This window comes from Myiozetetes cayanensis, unplaced genomic scaffold (genome assembly GCF_022539395.1).
Source record: "Myiozetetes cayanensis isolate MyiCay16 unplaced genomic scaffold, myiCay2020 scf6-25, whole genome shotgun sequence".
Classification (NCBI taxonomy): domain Eukaryota; kingdom Metazoa; phylum Chordata; class Aves; order Passeriformes; family Tyrannidae; genus Myiozetetes; species Myiozetetes cayanensis.
Genome location: NW_026087853.1, coordinates 9,106,579 through 9,130,011, shown reverse-complemented (window position 1 = coordinate 9,130,011; position 23,433 = coordinate 9,106,579). Strand labels below are relative to the sequence as shown.

At 35.4% G+C, this 23,433-nt stretch overlaps 1 protein-coding gene across 2 annotated transcripts in view; it reads left to right on the top strand.

Moving 5' to 3' along the window:
- The window catches only part of PPP2R5C (protein phosphatase 2 regulatory subunit B'gamma), a 78,976-nt gene that overhangs the window by 51,112 nt on the left and 4,431 nt on the right, over positions 1 to 23,433 (top strand). For both annotated transcript variants that reach the window (XM_050335514.1, XM_050335515.1), the window contains 11 exons: positions 6,011 to 6,121; positions 6,727 to 6,819; positions 6,916 to 7,046; positions 8,922 to 8,981; positions 11,516 to 11,624; positions 12,985 to 13,038; positions 14,581 to 14,751; positions 15,291 to 15,418; positions 16,926 to 17,027; positions 18,884 to 18,956; positions 21,188 to 21,304. In XM_050335514.1, coding sequence (XP_050191471.1) covers positions 6,011 to 6,121; positions 6,727 to 6,819; positions 6,916 to 7,046; positions 8,922 to 8,981; positions 11,516 to 11,624; positions 12,985 to 13,038; positions 14,581 to 14,751; positions 15,291 to 15,418; positions 16,926 to 17,027; positions 18,884 to 18,956; positions 21,188 to 21,304 — 1,149 coding nt within the window. The remainder of the gene's footprint in view (positions 1 to 6,010; positions 6,122 to 6,726; positions 6,820 to 6,915; positions 7,047 to 8,921; positions 8,982 to 11,515; positions 11,625 to 12,984; positions 13,039 to 14,580; positions 14,752 to 15,290; positions 15,419 to 16,925; positions 17,028 to 18,883; positions 18,957 to 21,187; positions 21,305 to 23,433) is intronic.

Here is a 23,433-nt window from a genome sequence, read left to right as displayed (position 1 = left end):
TGGTAGCACAGCATCTGTTCTTTCAGTGAATTTAAAATGCTTTCTATGTGCAAGGCTCTAAAGGGTATGGGGTTCTGCTTGCATGGGACTTAAACAATACTGTGAGAGATGCTGTCAGTGAAGGCATCTGGACTGGTATTTTGAGGTTAAATTCAAGTATTGTTTTTGTTTGATCATCTAATGAAGCAACTGTATTCTTCCTGAAGTAATATTATCATTACCTTTCTTTCAGGCATGTATGTGTAGATCGAGGTGTATGTTTGCTAAGTTCTGGCCATACATTTGTGTTGACTGTGTGGATTTTAAGGAAAAATAAATCTAATTTCCTTGTGTGCTTGAAAACTTTCCCAAGAGACATTGAAAAGTTATGTGCTGCTGCTACTACTACTGAATTAAGAAGGAATATCGTTTTTAGTAAAATCATGAGTGATTAAGAAATACTCAGAATTGAGAATGGTTCTCATAAGTTTGGGAAGCTTGTGGAGTTGGTAGTTGGCGTGGAAATTGGAACTTTGCTGTACCATTCTGCCAGTCTTCACAATTTGGAGGTTACTTGTTTGTGTCTGTATGTATATGTACATTATATATATACGTGTGTGTCTAAGTTCTGTTTGGTTTTGTTAACATATTATGTAGGCCAGTCACTTAGGGCAATGAATTTCACCAGTTACCTGTTTAATAATATGTTTCCTTTCCCAAAGCTTCAAATGTTCTTTCGCTCTGACAAGAGATCTTGTCTTTATAATCTGATTCTCTTTTATTCTTTGTAATTCCTTGTGCTTATGTCATGTCCTTCCACCCACCAGTAAAGTCTTGTCTTTAAGTTATATATTCATTTACTGGCTTAGTTAATAATTTAATGTTAAGCCTAAGCCTCCTTTTCAAAAGTTACAGGAAATTAATTTCTAAGATGGATTTAGTGTTACTCTGCAGAGTGGATTCAAGAGTGTTTTTCCTTTCTCCCTCAAAGAGCCAGCTGACATGTCCTTCAAGTTCTTTTTATATTTCTAAGCAAAGATGTGATGAGAAAGGAAATGTTTTCATTAACTGCTTATATAACAAGTTCCATTTCTCAGGTATAAGTAGATACCTCCTCTCAAAACTAAGACATGTAGACAAATGTCTGATTTTTTTTAATGAAAAGCATCCCTTAAAAATCCTTTTTTGGAAAGGAATATATACTTTTTAAGTTGACTTTTGAAGAAAACAGGGCTTTATGAGAGTATTCTGTTGTGCACTAGTTTGTCAGAATATTAGGATATTAGATTTGTAGGACTTGGTGACAGTTCTACTTTCTGTGTAGAATACAGACTCAAATTAATGCTGGTTCCACCTCAGGGCAGGATGGGCAGTACCTGGATCGTTTTAAGAGGAACTGTGAAAGTGAACATTAATACTAATATTCACTTCCCTAGCTAGCCAGCCAGAGGGTATTGAGGAGCTGAGAGGAGGCTGGGGCAGCACTGGATGTGGAGATGTTCAGGGTTTTAGTGTTCTGAGAAAGAAGTAGATCAACAGAGTATAAATATGACTTATTTCTAAATATGAGCTTATTTCTAAGCTCCCATAATAATTTCCTTAGTAATGATGAAGATGAGATACCTGTGGATGATTTTTATGAAGCACATAGACTAATGCTGCATTTTTAATTTGATACTACATGTAGGAACAGATCTAATTTTATTCAGCAACTGAAGTGGTTTTCACTGCAGCTTTTCATGCATTATTAAAACTACCTGCTCAGTTATACCCATGGGAACTTGATTTATTTCTTTTTTGAGAGGGGTTGCAGGCGTGGTGTTTTGTGTCTCTTACTGTTATCTTTGGTCTAGAATAACAGATGTTGCTGTGAATAGAGGTGTGCTACTTGTTGCTCTGTTTAGCTGTTGGGTTGGCTTCAGTCACATGAGTACAGAAGGCACAGACTTTCAGTTCATTTGTTCTGAGCTGTTCACATCAGGCTGCTCAGCAGAAAGCAGGAGAAAATGTATAATGATATGTCTGATGCTTGCTTGCTTGAAAATGTTCTCTAATATTTTATGAAATGGGCCACCAGAAAAATAGGGTGCTTGACTACCATTACAGCAAATACCTCTAAAGTGGTAAAAATGCAGGTTGTTTGCTTTTCCTTTTTCTGTGTTCTCCCATCCTCCTAAGTTATGTCCTTTGAAGTCAAATGTTGTCAGTGCTAACAGCACAGAGAGAATTTTAGCTCACTAGCCCAGTTTTCATAAAGACTCAAGCTTCATAAATTTGGGGTGGCTTGTGGGATTTTGTGGATAGGAGGGGAACTGGGGAGGGGCATGTTTTTAAGTTACACTATGTTTATTTATACTTCTGTGGGAAATTGGCCTTAGAGGAAATTGGGCTTTGCAGCTTGTGTCTTGTCTGTTTGATCAAAAGACTGAGAAGTTAAAAAAAGATTAGCCATTTGACAGAAAGGTAAAGGAGTCACTGATACTAATTTATTGTAAATGTTGCTAAATTTCAGTGGCTTAGTAGACAAGAGAGTTTTGGGTTTGTGCCTTTACTGAGAGATGCTGCAGCTTGATTTGAGCAGTTTTGTATTCTGCTGGTCAAGGATATAAAATGCAAAACAGATCGAATCAGACTTCATTGGTTCCACTGTTCATGGAAAAAAATACTCTGTGGGTTTTAAGTATTTCTATTTGCTATTCTCGAAACTAAAATGTGCAAAACTTTGTTGCTAACACCTTACATGTCCCAGATTTTCTGCTTTGTAGTGAGAACCTGGGACTTCCTTATCTAAAAAATTCTGATTATTCTACCATTTACTTTCAACACATTCAAGTTTTATATATTGAGTCTAGACTTCCTGGGTTTGTTTTCCTGGAAGACCACTGATGATTGTAGATCTTCACTGTGTTTGTGGTTAGTTGCTTCACGTCCATGCTTTTTAAAAGGGGAACATGAAGATACGTCAGCTTTACTTTTAATTCTCTGAAATAGTAATTACTCTGATATACCAGTCTTTGTGTGTATCAAGCCTACATCTCAGCTGTTGGAATGAAGGAATATTATGAAGAAAAACAGAACATCAGGATGACTTTCCCTTCATGGGAGTATAATGTACACCTTGCAGATTTAGCTGATGCAGTTTGATACTGCCTCCCACTGTCTGCTCTGCCATCTGTCAGATGTGAGATTGACAGGATAACGCATGCTTATGATCCTTGGCCCTACCAGTTAATAGGTAGTTTACAGCTTTATTTTAAACTGGGAATGGAGGTGTTAATAAGTTAGAATGTGAAGAGGGAAATATGGCATTCTGTTGCTTTTCCCAGAATCCCACCAAAGATGGGTGGAATGCATTCTTCTGCAAAGAAGCATCTTTAAACTGAGACAGCTTAATCCTTCGGAGCTTACTAATAATCTTCAAATGATCAGCACGAAAGCTTTGATGCTATTTTTAAAAAAAAACAACAACCAACCAAGAAAAAGAAAAACACCACCAAAGCCTCAATAAAAACATATCACACATGTGGTTATTATCTGTGAGAGAATTTGAACATTCATAAAGACTGAAACTGTAGAATAAATAATAGGTTTTAAATGTGATGTTGGAATAGACCTTGCATCCTGAATAGCTACATCATAAGTAAACTCAAACTTGTGGGGTTTAGGTTTTTTTCCTTAAATTGAGCTGTACTTGTTGAAGGCATAAGAACCTTTCAACTGATGCAAAATAACATTTATTTACTTCATCCTTGAATGAGGCATTCAGTTCTGTGCAAGTGCCAATGGAGGGATCTTTCTAGCTGGTCCTGGAGATGCCCTTTACTGGCATGTTTGCTGAGCCAAGAACTGATTTTCTTGCAAAGGCTCTGTAAATGTTTCTGCTGCTCTTGGTGATGTAGCCTTCTACAAAGAATTTTCATTTTCTTGACAAATCAGCTTCTCTGCCCTGTTGTCTCTTAGTTTGCCAGACTTGAAAATCTTATATTTCCTCTCTAAATGCTTGCAAAAAGACACCTCCAGTCTGTCACAGCAATAGCATATCAATAATAATGTGTAGGTTAACTCTTCCCAGTACTTGTGATGTATATTTAGGATGGAGCCTATATATATACCTTATGCTGAAGCTCAGTGCAGCCAGCTGCAGCTGATTTAATAGATCAGTTCTGTGCAGGATATAGCTCTCTATTTGGTGTAGTCACCATTCTCACTGTGAGCAAGTGTTTACCAAAATTTATTTTAAAATATCTTAGTATTTTCATAAACACAAAATGATCTGTGTATTTGAAAACAGAATTTACTTCAGTGCTGTAAGAAGAAAGAGACTTGGAAGAGAATTTCTTTATTGGGCCTAATATGCTCAGTTGCTGCAAAGAGTCAGGACAGCCCACCCCTGTGGATTTATTTTGGCAGCCTTCTCCGTCTGGTGCAATGTGCTCAAGCTGCTGAGAGACTGAGGCATTAAAGAATCACTTTGAAGCAGAGGCTGTTTGAGACCATATACTAATTTGAATTGATCTTTATTTTTTTTCTATTCCCTACAAAACCAAGTTTAGACTACTTGGGCCTGCATGGGTGATGAGTAAGCAACAACACAGAACAAGGAAGTCTCTGTTGGGCACACTTGTGTTGCTAAATAGATGACGTTTTTCTACTCACTCAGCAATTTGGTTGTGTCGTACCAATGACTGTGCCTTTACTGAACACTCTGGATTGCAAGTGGGATTGAGGAATTCATTTCTTCTCGGTACTGCCAGCCTGTACAGATAAAGGCTTTCTCAGGTTTTCTTACTGCAGTGCGCAGAAACCACACAACTTGCACACTAACCCCCAACTTGCACACACAGGAAAGTTTTAATTAACCCCTCAGGGTGTGAGAACAACTGTTTGCAACACTAGCAAGTTGTTCCATTCTTATCCACAATGAAGCCAGCTGGTTTTGTTGGCTGTCCTTCCAGGTGAAAATAGACCTTTTAAAACCATTCCACCACTCTAGGTAAGGTTACTCTTGAGAATGTGCATTAAATTTATTCCTAAAAGTGATGTAAGATTTTTGGGGGGATTATTTGTGATTATATATTTTTATCTAAAACAAACAAACAAAAAAAACACAAACAAAAAAAAGTGCATTTAGTGATGGGGTGATTGGTCCTGTCAAAAACAGGACCTCTTAAAAAAGTTTTCATTCCATGTGACAGGGAATGGGTTTCTTTTTTTCTTTGTTATGGACTTGGAAACTCTCCTCATGTCTAAGCGGTTTGTGAAGGATACTGCTTTGGTTCATCCATAGTACAAATGTACATCTAGACAAGCACTGGGAAACACAAAAATATGTGTGTATATCAACAACTTGAAAAGCAATTCATCTTTATAGACTGCTCCACTTCCATGAGGATGCTAAATGTTTTTCAGGGTGTTGAGGATTCAGAAAAAAGTGAAAGGTGTAAGGATTAGGATGTGTATTTCTCCCCCTTCAGTGCTCCTGTGATGTCAGGTATATGGACATGGTTTAAGAGAAATACCACTGGGGGGGGGGGGAGGAATTTGTTTTTGTAGTATTTCAATGTGTGTACAGCCACTGTGTAAAATAAAACCAGTAATATTTTAGAGAGAAGAATAGTTGTCAGTAATCTTTGGTTTCCACCTCTGCTTCTGACTTCTACTTTTGCTAGTTGCTGCAAGGCCTTATAAGGTGTGTATGTGTCGAAATGTTTGTATAAACATTTTATATAAACCCATTTACTTGGGCTTTTAAACCATGTCTTGTGTAGAGACATCAGAGCAATATCCTCAAAACACATCCTGACAGTAACTTTGTGCTTTAAAGGCATGGAAAAGTGTTCTTTAAGTTAGAAGTGTTTAAAAGGAGAATGAATACTCCTCACTGTTTAGAATGCTGTGTTATATAGCTTGTATTTTTGCAAATGTTAATTAAAATAGTTCACGTAAAGAATTCTTAGTCAAAACCCCCTGTGAAGTATTTTTTTTAATCGTTCACTTGTTTCAAAGTTCTTAAAGACACATGTAATTTCAGTTTGCAGTTAATATGTTTCGAACATTACCACCATCTTCCAATCCAACGGGAGCAGAATTTGATCCAGAGGAAGATGAACCAACCTTAGAAGCTGCATGGCCTCATCTACAGGTATTTCTTGGAGACTAAGACATCATAGTCTAAGAGAACTCTGAGATTAAAGTCATTGTTTATTTATTCAAAATTCTTTAGGTCATGTGTTTATCTGAAATACTTTATTGTGCAATTTGCAAAATATGTTTATTGAATTTAAACTGATAATCTTTTTTAAAAAATACACTCATATGATAGGTTAAAGGCTCATTGTTTCTTGTGGTAGAGATGTAAGTGCTGAGATTTTAAATGAGCTTCCATTTGTCACCATGACTGCTTTGATCTGGCTCCAGCACAGCTTGAGCTTTCAGAGGTACCGTGACAAACAGAGAAGAACAGAGAATTTTTAAAACATGTACTTCTGGGCATGATAAATATTAGATTACTGTATGTCATTTGAGTAAAATCTAGTGATGGAGATCAGGCAGTTTAAGGGCCTCAAGTTCTTGTAATTTGTCAGGAGAGCAAGAGCAAAGATTTTACTGTGTGATGCATAGATAAACATAATTAAAAACATTGTGCAGTTCTGAGCAACTAGTTAGTAATTTTAGCAATGTGATGCTTATAAAATGGTTTCTTTTTTAAAAGACTAATACTGTCTTTTTGTTGTTTATTTTTTCCAGCTTGTTTATGAATTTTTCTTAAGGTTTTTAGAATCTCCAGATTTTCAACCTAATATAGCTAAGAAATATATTGATCAGAAGTTTGTATTACAGGTGAGGTAAAAAAAAGAATTTTTAACTTCAAGCTCTAAATTATTTTTACAATGCATTAGATTCAGTTAAAGTGCATCTCTTTTTCCCTCTTTGCAGCTTTTAGAGCTCTTCGACAGTGAAGATCCTCGTGAAAGAGATTTTCTTAAAACAACTCTTCACAGAATATATGGGAAATTTCTAGGCCTAAGAGCTTACATCCGGAAACAAATTAATAATATATTTTATAGGTATGTCAGCATCTCTGTATTACAGTGCATGGGATCAGGTAGGCAGTTAAAACACTCTAAGACACTGCTAGCAATTTTAAAACTTCTTAGTAAGTTTATACACAGTATTGCTACATCTAACAATAATTAATACCAGTCTGGGAGGTTTAAATTCGGGTAGTCTTTCACATGGTATTAATTTGGCAGCTGAAATTTGAGTTAGTTTATTATTTATTTACTGGGTGGCTTGGTATCTTTGTGTGAGGCTTTTTTTTTTTCATATTGGCTTGTAGCATTTGTATTACAGTAGTGCCTTAATAAGGTGTAGTTCTTCATAATGCAGAAATTGAGCTGAAATCAAATTACTAAGAGATGTGTAATTTGCTTGAAGGAACATATTTATTGCCTTTTCTTTCCTCGGAATTGAGATATACTGTTTCATTGTCATGAAATATTGGTTTAATTGCTGTAGAATGAGCTGTAGAATTATCCCAGAGACAAAAAAAATATGAAGATAAAAAATTAATCCACTGTATTATCAAAGATCTTTAGAAGTGCATTCTTACTGCTGTTATGTCCAGGGTGAATGCAAGATTATGGTACCTGTTTTAATTTTTTTCATTTTGGTTCATTTGGTTTTCACTTGCTTCTCTTTGCTGCAAATAACTATGCTGTATATCAGTCTTACACTCCTTCCATCATGCTTCCCTTATTCTCTACAACTTCATCCCAAAATGAATTTATGGTGGTACCCCTTTAAGAAAATAGCAAAATGCTGCCTCTTCCTTGGTGCCATCTCCCGAATGGCACCCAGCAGTGCCAGCTGTAGAGGGAGCTGATCTCCCCTGCTTGTGTAGAATTTTTCAAAATATTTCCTTTTCTTATACTTTTACCTGCAAGTCGTCAGTTTATTACTATACTTACCTAAGATATGTGTGGTCTTCATTTGTCTTTTAGTTCCTGACTGGAATTGCGTGAATTCTGTCCCAATAGTGCTTTAATCATTTTTTTTTCCGAAAGTAAAATACATTTTTTTTTAAATTATTAAACCTTTATGTTCCTATTTATTCAGTTCAAAGCTTTATGTATCATTGTCTTTCGTTTTGCTTGGAATTGTTGTCCTGAATTGTATGGGAAGGATCTTTAAAGATTAAAAATAGTCACTTTAGAAATTCTGGATTAAAAGTAGCTGTTCATATGTCAGCCTATGACAAAATTTGTAAATGAAAAATTACTTTCAAATTAGTGGAATTATTTTCTCCCAAGTGTAAATTTTTATAACTCTTTGCAAACTACCTGAAGACATGCATAGAACTTTCTCACCAAATTTACACTCAGGTGATTGGGAAGAAGAGTGGGAAGGTGATTGCCTAGTGAATAGTGCTCTGTCAAAATTCAGGAAAATTTGACTTCTTCTGTTTATTACAGAGCCTTTTGTATCCACAGAGATCTGTAATGCCAAAGAGCTTTTCAGATCCAGAAGTAGTAACTGAACACCTCACGCTGTGCATGCATTGGCTGTAGAAGGTTGAGTCTTGGCATTTAATTGTGCCAGATGCTCTTGTGTTATTTTAATATTTAAAACGTCATTTGTTGTGTTTAGTTTTGCATTATCAAAATGGCATAAAATACAAGTTTTGGGAAAAACTCAAGTATGTGCTGCTTTGTTAAATGTGGGGGAAAAGAGCAAGCAAGTGTGAAGGTTGAAAGCAGCTTTGTGTGCTCGTGATTTCTGTTTCCAAAAAGTTTCTTTTCTGCTCTGTGTGTGTATCTTTTTTCTTTTTGTTGAGTGATTAGAACATGGGAGGTCAAGGCTACTTGTAATGTTAGATGGGGATCTTGGTGTTTTTGTATCTCACTTCAGCAGTAACCCAGTAAACCTTTTCATTTATTTAGGTTTATTTATGAAACAGAACATCACAATGGCATAGCAGAATTACTGGAAATACTGGGAAGGTAAGTTGTGGATTTTGTTTAATTAAACTCATTTGGTTTTAAGACCAGACTTCAAAAATCAAGTTGAGGATTAGATATTGATTTGAGAAAAGGTTTAAAATGGCTTTGTTTCATGTGTAAAAGCTGTAACAAAGAGAGTCATTTTTGAGTAAGATAGAAACACAGAAAAAACTTGAACCTTGTGGCAATATTTTGGGACGTGACAATTTTTTAAGTGTTGTTTTTTAGATCTTATTTTCTGCTTAGGTTCCTTGTAATTACTATTAGTTGTAAAGCGACTACAGATAAAAATGTAGTGAGTTGAAATTTATTAAAAATTCTTCAACATCACTGAATACGCAGTGGGTAAAAAAAGGAAGCAAAGGTTATGAAACTTAAGGAACCTCTTGTTGTTAACCTAAATATTTTTCAACTTAAAGGTGATAGCCTCACTGAAACTAATGGGTTTTCTGTTAACTGGTTTCTGTAATCCATGTGCAGGCTTTTGGCATTTTTTTATACATTAATACCCTTTAAAAGCTTAGTTAGATTTACTTTATGGTATTTCCATATCTTTGCACATAAAGGTAACAGGTTGTCAAGAGCAGGGTGCTTGGTGTTGTGTCTGGTCAGGCTTTGTGTATCTCCAGGGACAGAGACCCCACAGCTTTTCTAGGCAATGGTTTCCCTTGTTTGACCCCACTCATAATAAAAAGGTTTTTTTCTTTTGTTTGAATGAAATATTCTGTGTTTCAATTTGTACCCTTTGCCTCTTTTGCTGAGTACCCCTGAGAAGAGTCTGACTCTTTACACCATCTCTTCATGTATTTGTACACATGGGTGAGATCCTCCTCTGCCTTCTCTTGGGGCTAAACAGCTTTTTCAGCCTTTCTGTGCGTGTCAGATGCTCCAGTCCCTTCACTGCCCTTTACTGGACTCCCTCCAGTATGTCCATTTCTACTCTCCTGGGTAGCCCAGAGCTGGACCCAGCACTGCAGATGTCTCACCAGGGCTGAGCAGAGATAAAGGATCACCTCCCTCAACTTACTGGCAATGCTGTTCCTAATGCAGCCTGGAATGCTGTTGAAATTGGAAAACTGTTTTAAAATTTTCTAGGTCTCTATGTCTCCCCAGAATAGTTCTTTAATTTTAAATGAAATGTTGAATGATTAAAGGGCTTACATATCCATCATTACTTATAATCAAGTCATACTCATCAAGACATACTGAAGACTCTGGAAAGCTACTCAAATATGGAGCTAAATCTTCAAAACTCTTACTTTTAAGTCACCAGCTTTTTCGTTCTTCGTTTTATTAGGCTAGCTTTAAGTGTTATGATTTTGAAAGTTAAGTTATTGGTTTGGGGTTTTTTCCCTCATTCTTCCAAATCTAAATTTCTAGTAACTAAATAAGGCTTCTGAGCCGCAACTGTTGTGTGTTGGTTATTCTTCCAATCCATAAAGGAGTTTCACACAACGTGTTGTTGACATAGAGCTTCTTAGGAGTAACAGTTTTTAGTTGGATTTCTGGGGTTTGACTTGGCAGAAGCAGAGAGGAATTGAATTTTATGCTGAAGTACATTCTCTTCCTTTACTGAGTGCTGTATAATACTGAACAAATTAATGCTTCCAGTGGGAACTACTAATGTGGTTATGTTTTTTCTGATAATCATCTTTCAAGATGAATGCAGAATTCTTTCATACTCGAGGCCAAATTTACCCTAAATTCTGCTCCTCTCTGTAGTTAACTATCCTTAAAATATCTTGGAGAAACTTTTTTTTTAATTAATTTTTATTTCTCAACTATGTGAAAGTTGTACCAAGAACACCATAGAAATGTTGGCGTTAAAATGGGTTTTTGATATTTTGCACTGAGAGACTTCAGAAGAAGTAACCTTATGTCGTCTAAATAGCTGTGCAGTCATTACTAGTGAAAGTTACTTTAAGCAAGCACAGCAAGGGTGAGCAAGTGTTGTTTAGTAAGCTTTAATTCTGGGGTACCGTCTGATTTCTGAGATTGAAATATACATAACTTTGAATTTCTTAATATGTTGTTTTTAAGAAAAGGTTGGCTGGTTTCTTCAGCCTAAGTGCATTCTCTCCTTATTAGTGAAGAGAAAAGCCTTGGAATGAGTAAAATAGGATTTAAAATAGTAAATGAGCAATAGTATTCTAGATGTTTAACTGATGTTAATGTTAGCAAAGGGAGTGGACACAAAACACTGTTCTAGTACTGTGGTTTTAGGTGAAGGTGCCATTGACCCGGTTTTGAGCAATACCATGAAGAAGATGGGAGGAACTTGTATTCAAAGCTTTGAGAATAGTGAGTAGTTCACAGTGAGGGGTGGAGTCTGAAGTGTAGGTACAGCTGCTTGGAAGACTTGGAGAGCTGTGAAAGACTTGGTTAAGGGATGGATAGAGATTGCTTTGACTATTCTATTCATTTGTAAACTTTGGAAAACAAGTGCTAAACCCAAGAATTTTGGTATATCCTGCACAGTAGTGCAGACTTAGTGTAATTACTGATCTTTATTTTTAAACTTCTTTCCCTGGCAGCATAATTAATGGATTTGCCTTACCATTAAAAGAAGAGCACAAAATTTTCCTATTGAAGGTTTTGTTACCATTGCACAAAGTGAAATCACTCAGTGTCTACCATCCACAGGTAAGTTTTGTTTGGTGCTTTCCGTGCTAGTGTTTTGTTCAACTTGTCTGGAGAATCTGGGGGACTCGAGTCACTCTGGTGTGGGTTCTGTTCTGAGCTCCAGCACTTCCCTGTTAACTGGTCTTGGAAATTTATTTAACCTATAAAAGAATACTTGTGTGTATATAATAAATACATTTTTAAAAGCACTGTAGTGTTTATAGATGAAGCACATGTAGTAGTTGGTTAATGTGAGAGTTCTTGATATTGTCTGTAATGTTTACACATGAAAAATTGCAGAAAAGTACAGTTTTAATGAATGTCATCTATAAATGTTCTGTTCTAAATGACATGAAGCAATTTAGCTGAATTCAATTTGTTACAACTGTTGATGTTTTGAAAGGAATTGGGAATTTACTAGGACATCATTATTTAATTAAATAGATCTTTTTAGAAGTACACAGAAAAAAGGGGGCATCTGAGTAGTATTGTGCTTTTAAAACAGCTGTATCTTTTCTATGATGAGTTTAGTTCCATTCAGTATTTCTAGTGGAGTGGGAAATCCATACAGTGTGAGAGAAAATGCAGTATTATTGTGGTATGCTGAAATTTTCACCCTGATTGTTACACAATTTCTGTTTTTTTAATTTGAAAGTTCAGTATTTTCTATGTAGTTTGAGTACTCCCAAGTTTTAAATACCCTTTCTTCAAATGGGTATGCAATTTTTATAATTACAATTCTCTAGCAATTAGAGATGCTTATAAGCATTTGCTTTGGATCTTGCCTGCTGGGCAAGTTCCTGTTGAAACAGTAGGCTAGAGAGGCTCCCATTTTAAAAGATATTTTTAATTTTTTTCTCTTTTTTTCTAATGCCATGGACATACCCTGTTGAGGTGTGTACAGTGAGACCTTTCTTACAATCTCAACTAGTGCAGATATCTGTGATTGCCAGCTTTTCTGCTGACCTGATGTTCAAGGCACTGTTATCTATCTTAGATGATGAAATACAAAATACTAAATCAACATGGGACACCAAAATGTTAGCAGGTGGAAGGCACTCTAGAGGACAAGATTGTGGTTTTTAAATCCTGTGTTTGAAAAGATGGAGTGTGATGAAATGCCGAGTGCTAGGTCTAAAAAGAAAACATGAAGTCATGTGTGTCTATATTATAACACAGAAAAAGAGGAGGGCAGAATTGGGAAGGTTGGGGAAGATAGAAAAAGTATATTTCGCCTTCTGTTTAAGTTGTCTGCCAAATAAATTTTTTTTTTAAATTACAGAAGAAACTCGTGTTTTTATTTGAAGCATTCAGAAGTATTCTTGACTTATGCTAATGATTTCAAAATGTGTATTAATAAACTCTTTTTCTTTTACTGTAGCTGGCATACTGTGTAGTTCAATTTTTAGAAAAGGACAGCACACTTACAGAACCAGTAAGTTCATCTTGCTATTTTAATACATTTTGAACTATTAATATCCCTTCCATTTCTAGACTGTTTAAGGAGGTTTGGGGAACAAAATATTGATATGTAATTTTTTATATTAGAGTCAAATATTTAATCATTTTGATCTGTCAAATTCAGTTTTCCCAACAGAATGTCCGAAATGAATCAAAACATTAATAGGATATCTCCTACAAACAGACCAGAGCTCTGCTTATTTTGTTCTGGCTGACCAGATATGAGATGATGGATCCAGAAGCAGTTTAGTCAGAAATTAGCTTGCCTGAACTGTGCTCTGCTGAGAGACAGATGTTACAATGGAGCACAGGTTTCTGGCACACAGAGCTACCTGCTGATGCAAGGCTTTTGAGTCAGATCGTGTTCGTGGCTACAGCTTTGGACTGTAGACAAAACTGAACTTTGAGCTGGCTGCAAGTAATTGTGTGGGTGAATAATTTTAACTGCCCTTGATAGTATATAGTGGTTTGCCTCCTTACACCCAATATCAAGTAGGTAAAAGGTAATCTGTTTAATCAGTAAATCAGTAAAAAAATGACTACTGACAAAAGTGCACGTTACTAGATTATGACCATTTCCGTTGTAAAATGGAAACTGAATTTCTTGAAATAAATGAGGTATGCAGCTGAGCAAGAGTTCTCTTCTAGTTGAAGCTTTTAATATTTATTAAGATATCAAATCCCAGACATTCTGTCATTTGTACTATATGAGATCTTGAATTCTTAGCTTTCTTCCAGACATCAGCTGGGATGTTACGTATTTCCTAGCAGAAATCTGAACTCATAGGCATCCAACTCTGTTTCCTTTTTTTGATCTCAAATTAGTACATGATTACAACGTTCTTTAAAAACTTAACACATGTATCACTGAAGTACGAAAGTGGAGTACTAAGTTCCCCTTCAAAGATTCTGGTCATTTCAAATTTAAATGCTTTGCTTCCCCTTGCCCAAGGCTTCATTGAGGACATAGTGTCTGCTTTTGTGATGAAATAATATATACGTGAAAGGTGCACTGATTTCTCAGAGTTGTTTTGTCAATGATGATATTAAATATTGCTTGTAGGTCGTATATTTAAAAATCATAGGATATTATATATTTTGAGTGTTCATGGTAAGCTAGGGAAGCAAGCTGGGTAAATTTATTAATCATGAAGGAAGTTTAGACTTTAATTATACTGAAATAGTCAAATAAAAGTCAGTGTTTAAGAGCAACATGCCTAGAGTATTTGCTCACCCGTCAACTTAGGTATTTTTATTAAATATTTTCTTATAATGATAGAAGTTAATTTTGTGAGCTTTGGAGTGCACCTCTAAGAAGGTACAGATAGAGATTTAAAGCTGCTACCACTTAAATGGCAGATAATTTTCCCCATAGTATAGTAGCAAATGTTTTGATGTTATGTGGGACAAGAAATTCTGAGTGTTCTGCTTAAAATATCAGAGTTATTAATGAGATCCAATTCAATGTGAGGTAAAGTCAAATTATCATGAAATTATGTTCTCTTTGTCTGTACAGGTTGTAATGGCACTGCTGAAATACTGGCCAAAGACTCACAGTCCAAAAGAAGTCATGTTTTTAAATGAACTAGAAGAAATTTTAGATGTTATTGAACCATCTGAATTTGTAAAAGTTATGGAGCCTCTCTTCAGACAGCTAGCCAAATGTGTGTCCAGTCCACACTTTCAGGTCTGTACTTACTGAATGGACAGTAATATGAGGATTTTTGTAAAGCAGAGTTGGAATGTGGTGTTGTTCACCAAAATGAGTTTTATTTGTTGCAAAGAAGTCTTCAATTCTGTGTCAAGTTTTAGGGATCCAGATGTTAGGTTTACCTTTCAAGAGTGCAGTATGTGCATTTGTGTTGGGTGATTTACTTCAGTGTTGCGCTTAATATAAAAAACCTTAAAATCTCAATGTTTTCAAAAGTATCTGAACCCTTTCAGTACATAATGTTTGCATTTCATAGCTTGTAGTGGAGTTCTACAAATACTCGTTCTTTTGGAAAGTACTTCTTTGCTTGAATTTCAGAATTCACGGGTTATAGTTTCAATTGCTTCCCTATCAAGGAAAAAGCAATTTCTCCATCTCTTTCCATCAGCTCCATGACTCCCATTTGCACTAAAAAAATCCAAGTCTGAGTTGCAACTTTCCTTATATTTGCCAAATGTTTTAGTTATTTCTCTACAAGAGATTAAAGAAGTGTTTCTTTTTTCGTGTCATCTTAGGTGGCAGAGCGAGCATTATACTACTGGAATAATGAATATATTATGAGTTTAATTAGTGATAATGCAGCAAAGATTTTACCCATCATGTTTCCATCCCTGTACCGGAATTCAAAGACGCATTGGAATAAGTAAGAAACACTTGTACAAATTTCTGCTACTTCACTTATGTTTAGTCCTAGGCTTAAGAGTTCAGGTCTGTGGGTTGCCAGTTTAACAATGTGTTGAGCTGTTTGTTCTATGACATTGAAGTTGCTGGATAAAGAGACTACTGTTGTCAATCTTTAGAAAATATTAAGAATTGAGGAAGAAGTTTTTCCTTTTTTCGTTGAACAAGAAACAGTGTTTTAGTGCATCTAATTCATGATGTTTTTCTATAAATGTGAAACATATTTGGCATTCATCTGTAGCTCAGATACTTCTAAAGGCTAACTTTGATTTCTGATTTGCATTTTTCTGCATTCTGGTGAAATATCTTGTAGATCAGATCATTTTTTCCTTTCCTTTTCTTTTCTGTTTATTGTTGGAATTTTTTTCCTTCTTTCTCCATTGACTAGTTTCGCTTTTTTTCCCCACAATAACGTAGTACTTGCACATGAAAACAGTCCTGGTCAGCTCCCTTCTGCAGCTGTTCCATTGTGAAGTGCCTCTTTGTTTGAGCTATTGTGCAACTGCTGGGATGGTGACAGTATCCCAGGCTGACTCTGGCCGTGATTTGAGGACTGCTGGTGGGCTGGCCAAGAATGAGTAATCAATCTGCCACTAAACACTGGGAAAGAAATGGAAGCTAAAGCGATGTTAAAGTGATTGCTTACTGTTGCTGGGTGTAAGCACTGACAAATAAAGTACTCATTAATAAAATTCCAATTCAGTGATGCAATTATGCATAGTAGATGTGAGTTGCTATTGGTTGTTTCTTCTGGCCTTCAAGGTCATGCATTCATTTAGTCTGAGCAGAAGTCATGCCACCCAGTACAGCTGCGCTCTTTCTTCTTGCATGATACAAAGTAATCGTTTAACTGATTACTTTTGAGCAGCAATGCACTACAGACCAGAACTGTAAATTGCTCTGTAAAAATGCTGCATAAGGCAGATTGGTTTTGTGCACTTTTTTTTGTGTTTTCCACTTTACTTTTCTAACATTTTCTAAAGAGTCCTGATAATTGTGTTGAAGTGGATGCTGTTGCTGTGTGGCAGTTTTCAAAATGAAAAAAATGGTGTCTTTTCTACACTCCTTTTAATCACTAACTCTTTTTTCTTGAATTTGTTGGTTGCCAGTAAATCAAGACCTTTAATGTCATCTTGCATTGTCTATAATAAATCTATCTTGATTAGCTACTAAATTTCAAAACTAGTCCTGTATTGATGCACTTAGTATTAAAAGTTAAGTTCAAACATCAAAGTGTAAGTGATGAGTAGTACTGTAGTGTAAGAAAGCTGCATTCGAAGTTGATAATTTTAGTACTTGTGTTAGGCCTTTTGTGGGTTAACTGAAACTTCCACTAATTAACTTTGTTTCCACTTTTTCTGAAATGATGTAATTTTCCAGTTATGTAGGGTATTGGCTACTGTTGACCAGAAAAAGTAGATTTCAAAGTTTAAAGTACTCTGAGTTTCAACCAGAAGTTTTACTTATAGGACAATACATGGCTTGATATACAATGCTCTGAAACTCTTCATGGAGATGAACCAAAAACTGTTCGATGACTGCACACAGCAATTTAAAGCAGAAAAACTGAAGTAAGTTTTCATGTCAGTGTGTCTGTCTGTTCTTGAGTAATTTGTTTAGAGTGCTTTAGCTCTGAAAAACAACGGTGTCATTACTGGGAAGTTGCCCAAATAATTCCAGTACAGCAGTCTCAAAGTTGGTTTGATGAAACTTCTCATTGTATGTGAACTGTAAATCTTTTTAACAATAGGGTACCTCATGTGGGCTTAGACCTAATACTGCTGGCGTCACCATCTTCCTAAAAATGAAATGTTTGAGAGGGACACTGGTAATCGTGGAGCCCAGTGTAGAAAATCTGTTAAACAGTTCAGTTCTTATCCTGTGTTTATTTTAGCATGCTTTATTTACCTGGTGTTATTTTCTTTCATGTTGTCACTCGGTCCCAAAATACTTTTCCAGTATTTTTCAGCATTGTATTGTGTGTGAGCATATCTTCATGTTCTTATAATTATTACCTGGAATCAAGTTGTTACTGTGTTGTAGTACAGGGTTCAGACTTTATCTGGCAGAAGAATCCTGCTCAAGTGAGACTGAGAAGTCAAAAGTGTTAGTGGTTTGGGTCTCATTTCAGGAACTGGGAGCATAAGTTAGAAAGTGGGTCCTGAAAATATCTGGATTTAAATTTTATTTTTAATTTAAAAGTAAACAGGGACTCTTTCAAGTAGTGGTTCAAATTGTACACCTATTTTAAACTGATATACTGGAAGTGGTACAGATTCTTAATGTAGATTGATTTGTTCAAGTTTTGAAGTTCCTTATTACATTTCAAGTAGAAATGAGCTTGTAGCGTAGCAAATTTTTAAAGTGTGTGTGTTTATAGATGACAAAACTGTGAACATTGACTCTTTTAAAAAGTCTGTAATTACCTTCTCCCACATAGCAAGTAAGTGGAATCCCTTTTAAATGAGAAATCACTCTTTTCCTCTTTGTTTTTTAGGAGTTTTTTGGGTGGTATTTTGAGTATGAACTAAAGCAAGGAGAGTACTGAGTGACATGGTAGCAAAACAAAACAAATGAAAAAAAAAAAATCTCCTACCACACAAGAACTTAAAAAGGGATGGTTAAAGAGTTCTTCCCTCCCAGCTTGAATTAACTTGAGAGCTGGAGACAAATTGTGTATATGCTTGGATGCAGCTGCTCTTCCGTTTTTTTTTCTCTTAACATTTGGATCATCTGCTCTATGAATTGAAGCCTGAGAGCTCTATGATTCGAAGCCCTCTAAGTTCAAAGTTTTTTTAAATTCTACTAGCTTTCAAAGGCAGGTGATCATTCTGGTCTCTGCAATAAGGTATTTATTTGTAAGAAAGGCAGTCAAAAAAACCCTAGATTTTAAAATTTCAAATTACGTTAGGCACAAGGAAACAAACCTTTCCTACTTTGATTTAAAAAAAAAGGCATTCTGGCTCATCCCTCTTGGCTTGCAACTCCCTAGAATGAGCATGGTTTTTGGGTACTTCACTGTTAGAGTTCAATTCAAAATGTCCCTGGGCCTTTTCCTTTAAACTATCATCTGAAGCCTCCCTCTTTTTGTGGAAAGTTATTGACTTCTTATGTTTCAATATAGAATTCAAGTATTATAAAGTTAAAACACAAAGATGCTTTTGACATAGATCAAGACTTCTTTCTGTTTTAATTTTAACTCTTTTAGTGATACACACTTATTAAAAATAAACTACTATCAGCCAGTTTGTTGCTTTCTGGAGAAACTATGAGATTTTTTTCCTTTTTAATGTTGATTTAATTGATATGATGCAAATTACATCAATGTGTGTCAACAGTGATGTTTTGGGCAGTAGACTGAAATGGGCATAGCTGAATAATATTCTGTTGAATTCTTTTTCTCCTATGTGATTTTTTTTTTTTCCAGAGAGAAGCTAAAATTGAAGGAACGGGAAGAAGCATGGGTTAAAATAGAAAATCTAGCCAAATCAAATCCCCAGGTATTTAGAAAAGATTAACATGTTCATGTTTAAATACTTTAGTTTTGTTAAATATTAGTGGGGGAAACAGGTCTGACTGATCATGGAAATAAAGCAATTTCACTAATTGTATTATGAAAGATATACAATAAAAGTACTTTTAAAATTTGTAACCTTTCTCTTGTGCAAGTAATTATTTAAAAAAAAAAAGTTTTCTTAAAAGTATGATACGAAGTACTTTTTCCCTTTCTTATAATAGGACATATACTGTATTGCGGTTTGAAAAGTTATTGTGCAAAATTATGGAAAAATATAGAGATGCCATAATTGGTCTCTCTTGAAAAGCTGTTTTGCAAACCATATATTACAAAAGTGATCTTTCTGCAAACTGTGAGTTATGACTGGTCAGTTTTCCTTTGTGTCAAATGGATTAAAGCAATATTGTACGTCCTTGTGTGCTGCATTTGTTCTCATACCTGCACTGGGCCGGTCTGCTGGGGAACCTGCACCTCAGGTTCTTCCTAAAGGAAAACATCCTGTCAGGCATTACTTGATGTGAATCAAATTCTGATAAACAAAGGTCCTTTAGACTATTCATTATGTTTTGAGATTATGGGAGAAGGGAATGTTTGGCCTGGGTTCCCCACCCCCTTAATTTGCTTGGAGAAGGCTGCCAGTTTTCCTTTATCTCAATCATAGGGTTTGCTGCTGTGAATAAAAAAACTCCAAACATTTAAATTACTTTACAGCCAGAATTTTACTATACTGCAGCAAGAACCTTAGTGTACTGTGTATTTCCAACAGCATCTAGCTGAGTTTAAAGTGGTGAAAGAGGGAGAAACTGTACTCTGTAAACAGAAGTGGGACATTGTCTGGTCTCAGTGCTATTTTAAAACAGAAAACATGAGGTAATCTTTTTGTCTAAGGAGGAGGAAATTCATGCATGATTTTTTCTTCTTGTGGCATTTCTCAGGGAACAGTTACTAAACTGCTTAAATAAAATCTGTTAAAATTTTTTAAAAAGTTGACAACAGGTCAATTAATCAAAAAGGGCTATTCATATAAAAGCAATAATTGACTTTTACAAAGCATTTATCTAATGAGATAAGCCATACAAAAACCTTGCTTGAAGAGTACTTGATATACATGGTCATTTACTATCACAAACAATGAACTGTTGCATATTTGGCTAAATAAGGGGGATTGAGTTGTAATAAAAAAAAAATTCTACGTGCATATTTACTTTTCTTAGCAAGTAACTTTATGTAAATGTGTATTTTCTGAAACGGCTTAACACAACCATAATACAGTATGTTCTGCATAGTATACTTGATGAGAGCTAATAATTAGAAGCAATTAATTAATTTTAATACTGAGTGCTCCACCGAATTGACGTAAGGATATAAACGCTTTTAGCACTCTAGATAATGGATTTTAAGGGTTTCTTTTCTTCCTGGAATTTTTTTTAACTTTTTAGTTTGTCTAATGATAATTCTTGTTCTTCAGAGCTACTCCTGACTCTGCATGACACAAGAATACATTTTAAGATTTTAGAATAACTATAATCATTAAATCCATGCATTAAATTATTAGTATACACAGATACTAAAATGTTTATGAGGAAAAATTGATGAAAAGGTCTGCATGCATAAATGAGTTTTGAATTCAAGATCATATACACCTCGTCGGAATTAAAATATAAAATATTGAGATTGCTGGACTGTAGGAGTTTTTACAAGATTTCTTTTTAATTCTCAAAATACTTTTATGACTTTTACCTTTCTGAAAACAGAAAAGTTTAATATTTTGTTTTGAAATTATATAAATGTATATTAACTATATTTGATTTTCTGACAGTGTATTATCTCTTCCAACACAAAATTGCACCCTAAAGTAAAATTACTGTGTTTGGGTTGCTACACTGTTCACAAATCCCTAGACAGTGTATAAATAAGGTTTCACATAACTAATTGCCAAAGTAGACGTTACTGGCAAAATCTGAGTATTTTAAAATTCAATCTCAGATAATCAAAACGTGGGGGTTTTATGCTCACTGTGTTTTTCAGCAGGCTGTTTCTGCCAAATGAAAGTATTGGAGTTCCATTCTAAAATGTATTACTTGTGCCTGGAAGCGTAAGATATCGAAGCTGATCTCAAATAACTCATCATATCATTCAAATGCTCAAATGCATTCTGAGTATTTTAGGTATTACTACTAAGAATGATTATTTTAACACTTTGCATTTTATTAGTACCCGACATATAGTGACACGAGTTTGCTGAACAGTCCTGTTGCAATGGAAACAGATGGGCCTTTAATTGAAGATTTGCAGACGCTGAAAAAGACAGTGAAAGAAGAGGCTTGTCAGGTAAAGCCTTGTGAAGATAGCAAAGTGCTTTAATTTATTAATTGATTTTTTTAAGTGACTGTTAATCACAGACAGACTTCTGTTGTATTTTCAGCCTTGTAACCATTTATCCTGGAGAAATACACTTTATCAGAGCTGCAGCTTTCAAGTGATACTGTAGCAGCCAGGAATACAATGTTATGTTTCTAATCTAGTGGATCTACATAATAGTTTCTTTTGACATTTCTTCTGCAGAAACTTTGGGGTTTTTTTCTCTTAGGAATAGCTTTTTGTGTCATGATGGGAACAATAATTATGCCTTGAGGATAGCTAGAACTATAACTAAAATCTACCATATTGTGTTCTAGTCTCCTCTCTGTAAAACAGCTTTGTTTTTTCATAAGAAAAGCTTGTCATTAGAATCTCACTGTATTTTGTACATTTTTTTGTTTGTTGCTCAGAGCCTTCTTAGTGGCTAAAGCTCCCGTGTTTTGAAAAGATATGTGAAGTGTGCATTTGTCTTGCCCACTCATGGGTCTTCTTCCTCAGTCCACCATCTGTCAGGTTCTGTTACCAACTACAGAGCAAGGACTCTCAAGGTCATTTCCATCCTATTTGTCTTTAGCTAATACTCACTAATCTTCAGATATTTTTAATTTATTAAGTTAAGTGGAACTCAAATACCAACATTCAAACTAGATGATATTTCAACTTGGAGCTCATGGAAAATGGAGAGGTGACAGGAAGTGTTGCAGTATCACTAAGATTTCTGGTAGAAATATGTACTGTATAGTACTATGAATATATATAAGTCCAACAAAGTTTAAGACCAGAGAAATGGAGCTGGAAAGAAGAGTTGAGATTGGAGATAAAGTCTGTTAATTTGAACCAATGTATCCAATAAGACATTTTATAAAGATCTGTTGTCAGCCTTACCTCTTGCGTTACTTTCTTAAAATTCTGGTGTCATCCTGCAAGATTATATTTTATTTATTACTTGTACTATGGCATTTTGGATGAAGGTCTAAATTAAAAGAAATGCTGAAATGCCTCGAAGACATGCTCAATGATTGTTGTTTTTCAAACATTTCTTTGTGCTGTGGATTCCAGCGCATTACATGTTAATCTTGGTGGCTGAATTACGTCTCTATCCAAGGCAAAGGATGAGGTAGCATTCTTCTGAATGGGAATGCTCATTAGAGCTAGTCAGTGAGGAGCACTGGGCTTATTAAAGTTTCTAAACCTCTGCCTTGCTTCAGACCTTGGATAGCTTAGCCAGGCCCATGTGATGGGGAGAGGGGCCTCTTTTCACTCGCTCCAGAGCCCAGAACCAGTGCTAGGTACGAGGAGAAAGGTACAAGCAAAATTATTTTGCCTTTCCTTGCTCAGAAAGTGTGCAAGGAGTGAGATGATTAAAGGGTTATAAGCGAGTTTTTCAAAGGCGAAAATCCTGTCCTAGTGAAGATAACAGAATGTTTTCAAACAGTAATCCTTACTATTAGAAAAACTTCTAGAAAGCTGTAAGAAGTACAAGCTTGCAAGAGGATGGATGAGTTCGGGTCACCAGGTAGGAGAAGAATTGATATAAGGATTAGAGTATCTCTGAAAGCAAGCTAGGTAGCATTCCTGCATCAGTCTTTGAGAGGACATTTGATGGACCATTGGATATCACTTGCCATCAGAAGTTAATGTTAAAAGGAGCTACTACAGCTGTCAGGGTAAAAAGGCAAGTCAAAAGGACAGCTTCGTTTGTTTCTTAAATTAAACTTCAAAAAGGAGAAATTGTTAAAATCTATAGAATTGGTTTATGCCAGAGGTCAGCGATGTAGCAGAATGTCTGTACTGAAGAGGTGATGGAGACTGGGAAAGTAGATCAGGAGTTTTTTTCTGTACCAGACTGTGTGAGCATTTTTAGTGAATAATGTTTGCCACAATGAAATTTGACCATTTTTGAGCATGCTAGTAAATCAATGGCTAAGTAAAAGCCAGTCAGGTTTTTTGTAAGGACTTCTTTTGTAGAAGAACGTGAATAAACAGGCAAATTAGGGGAGGTGATAGAGACATGGGAACTACATAAAGGCACCATTACATAGTTTAAAGATACTTTGATAGGAATACTGTGGTTTTGAAGAGCATTGGTAAAATTGATA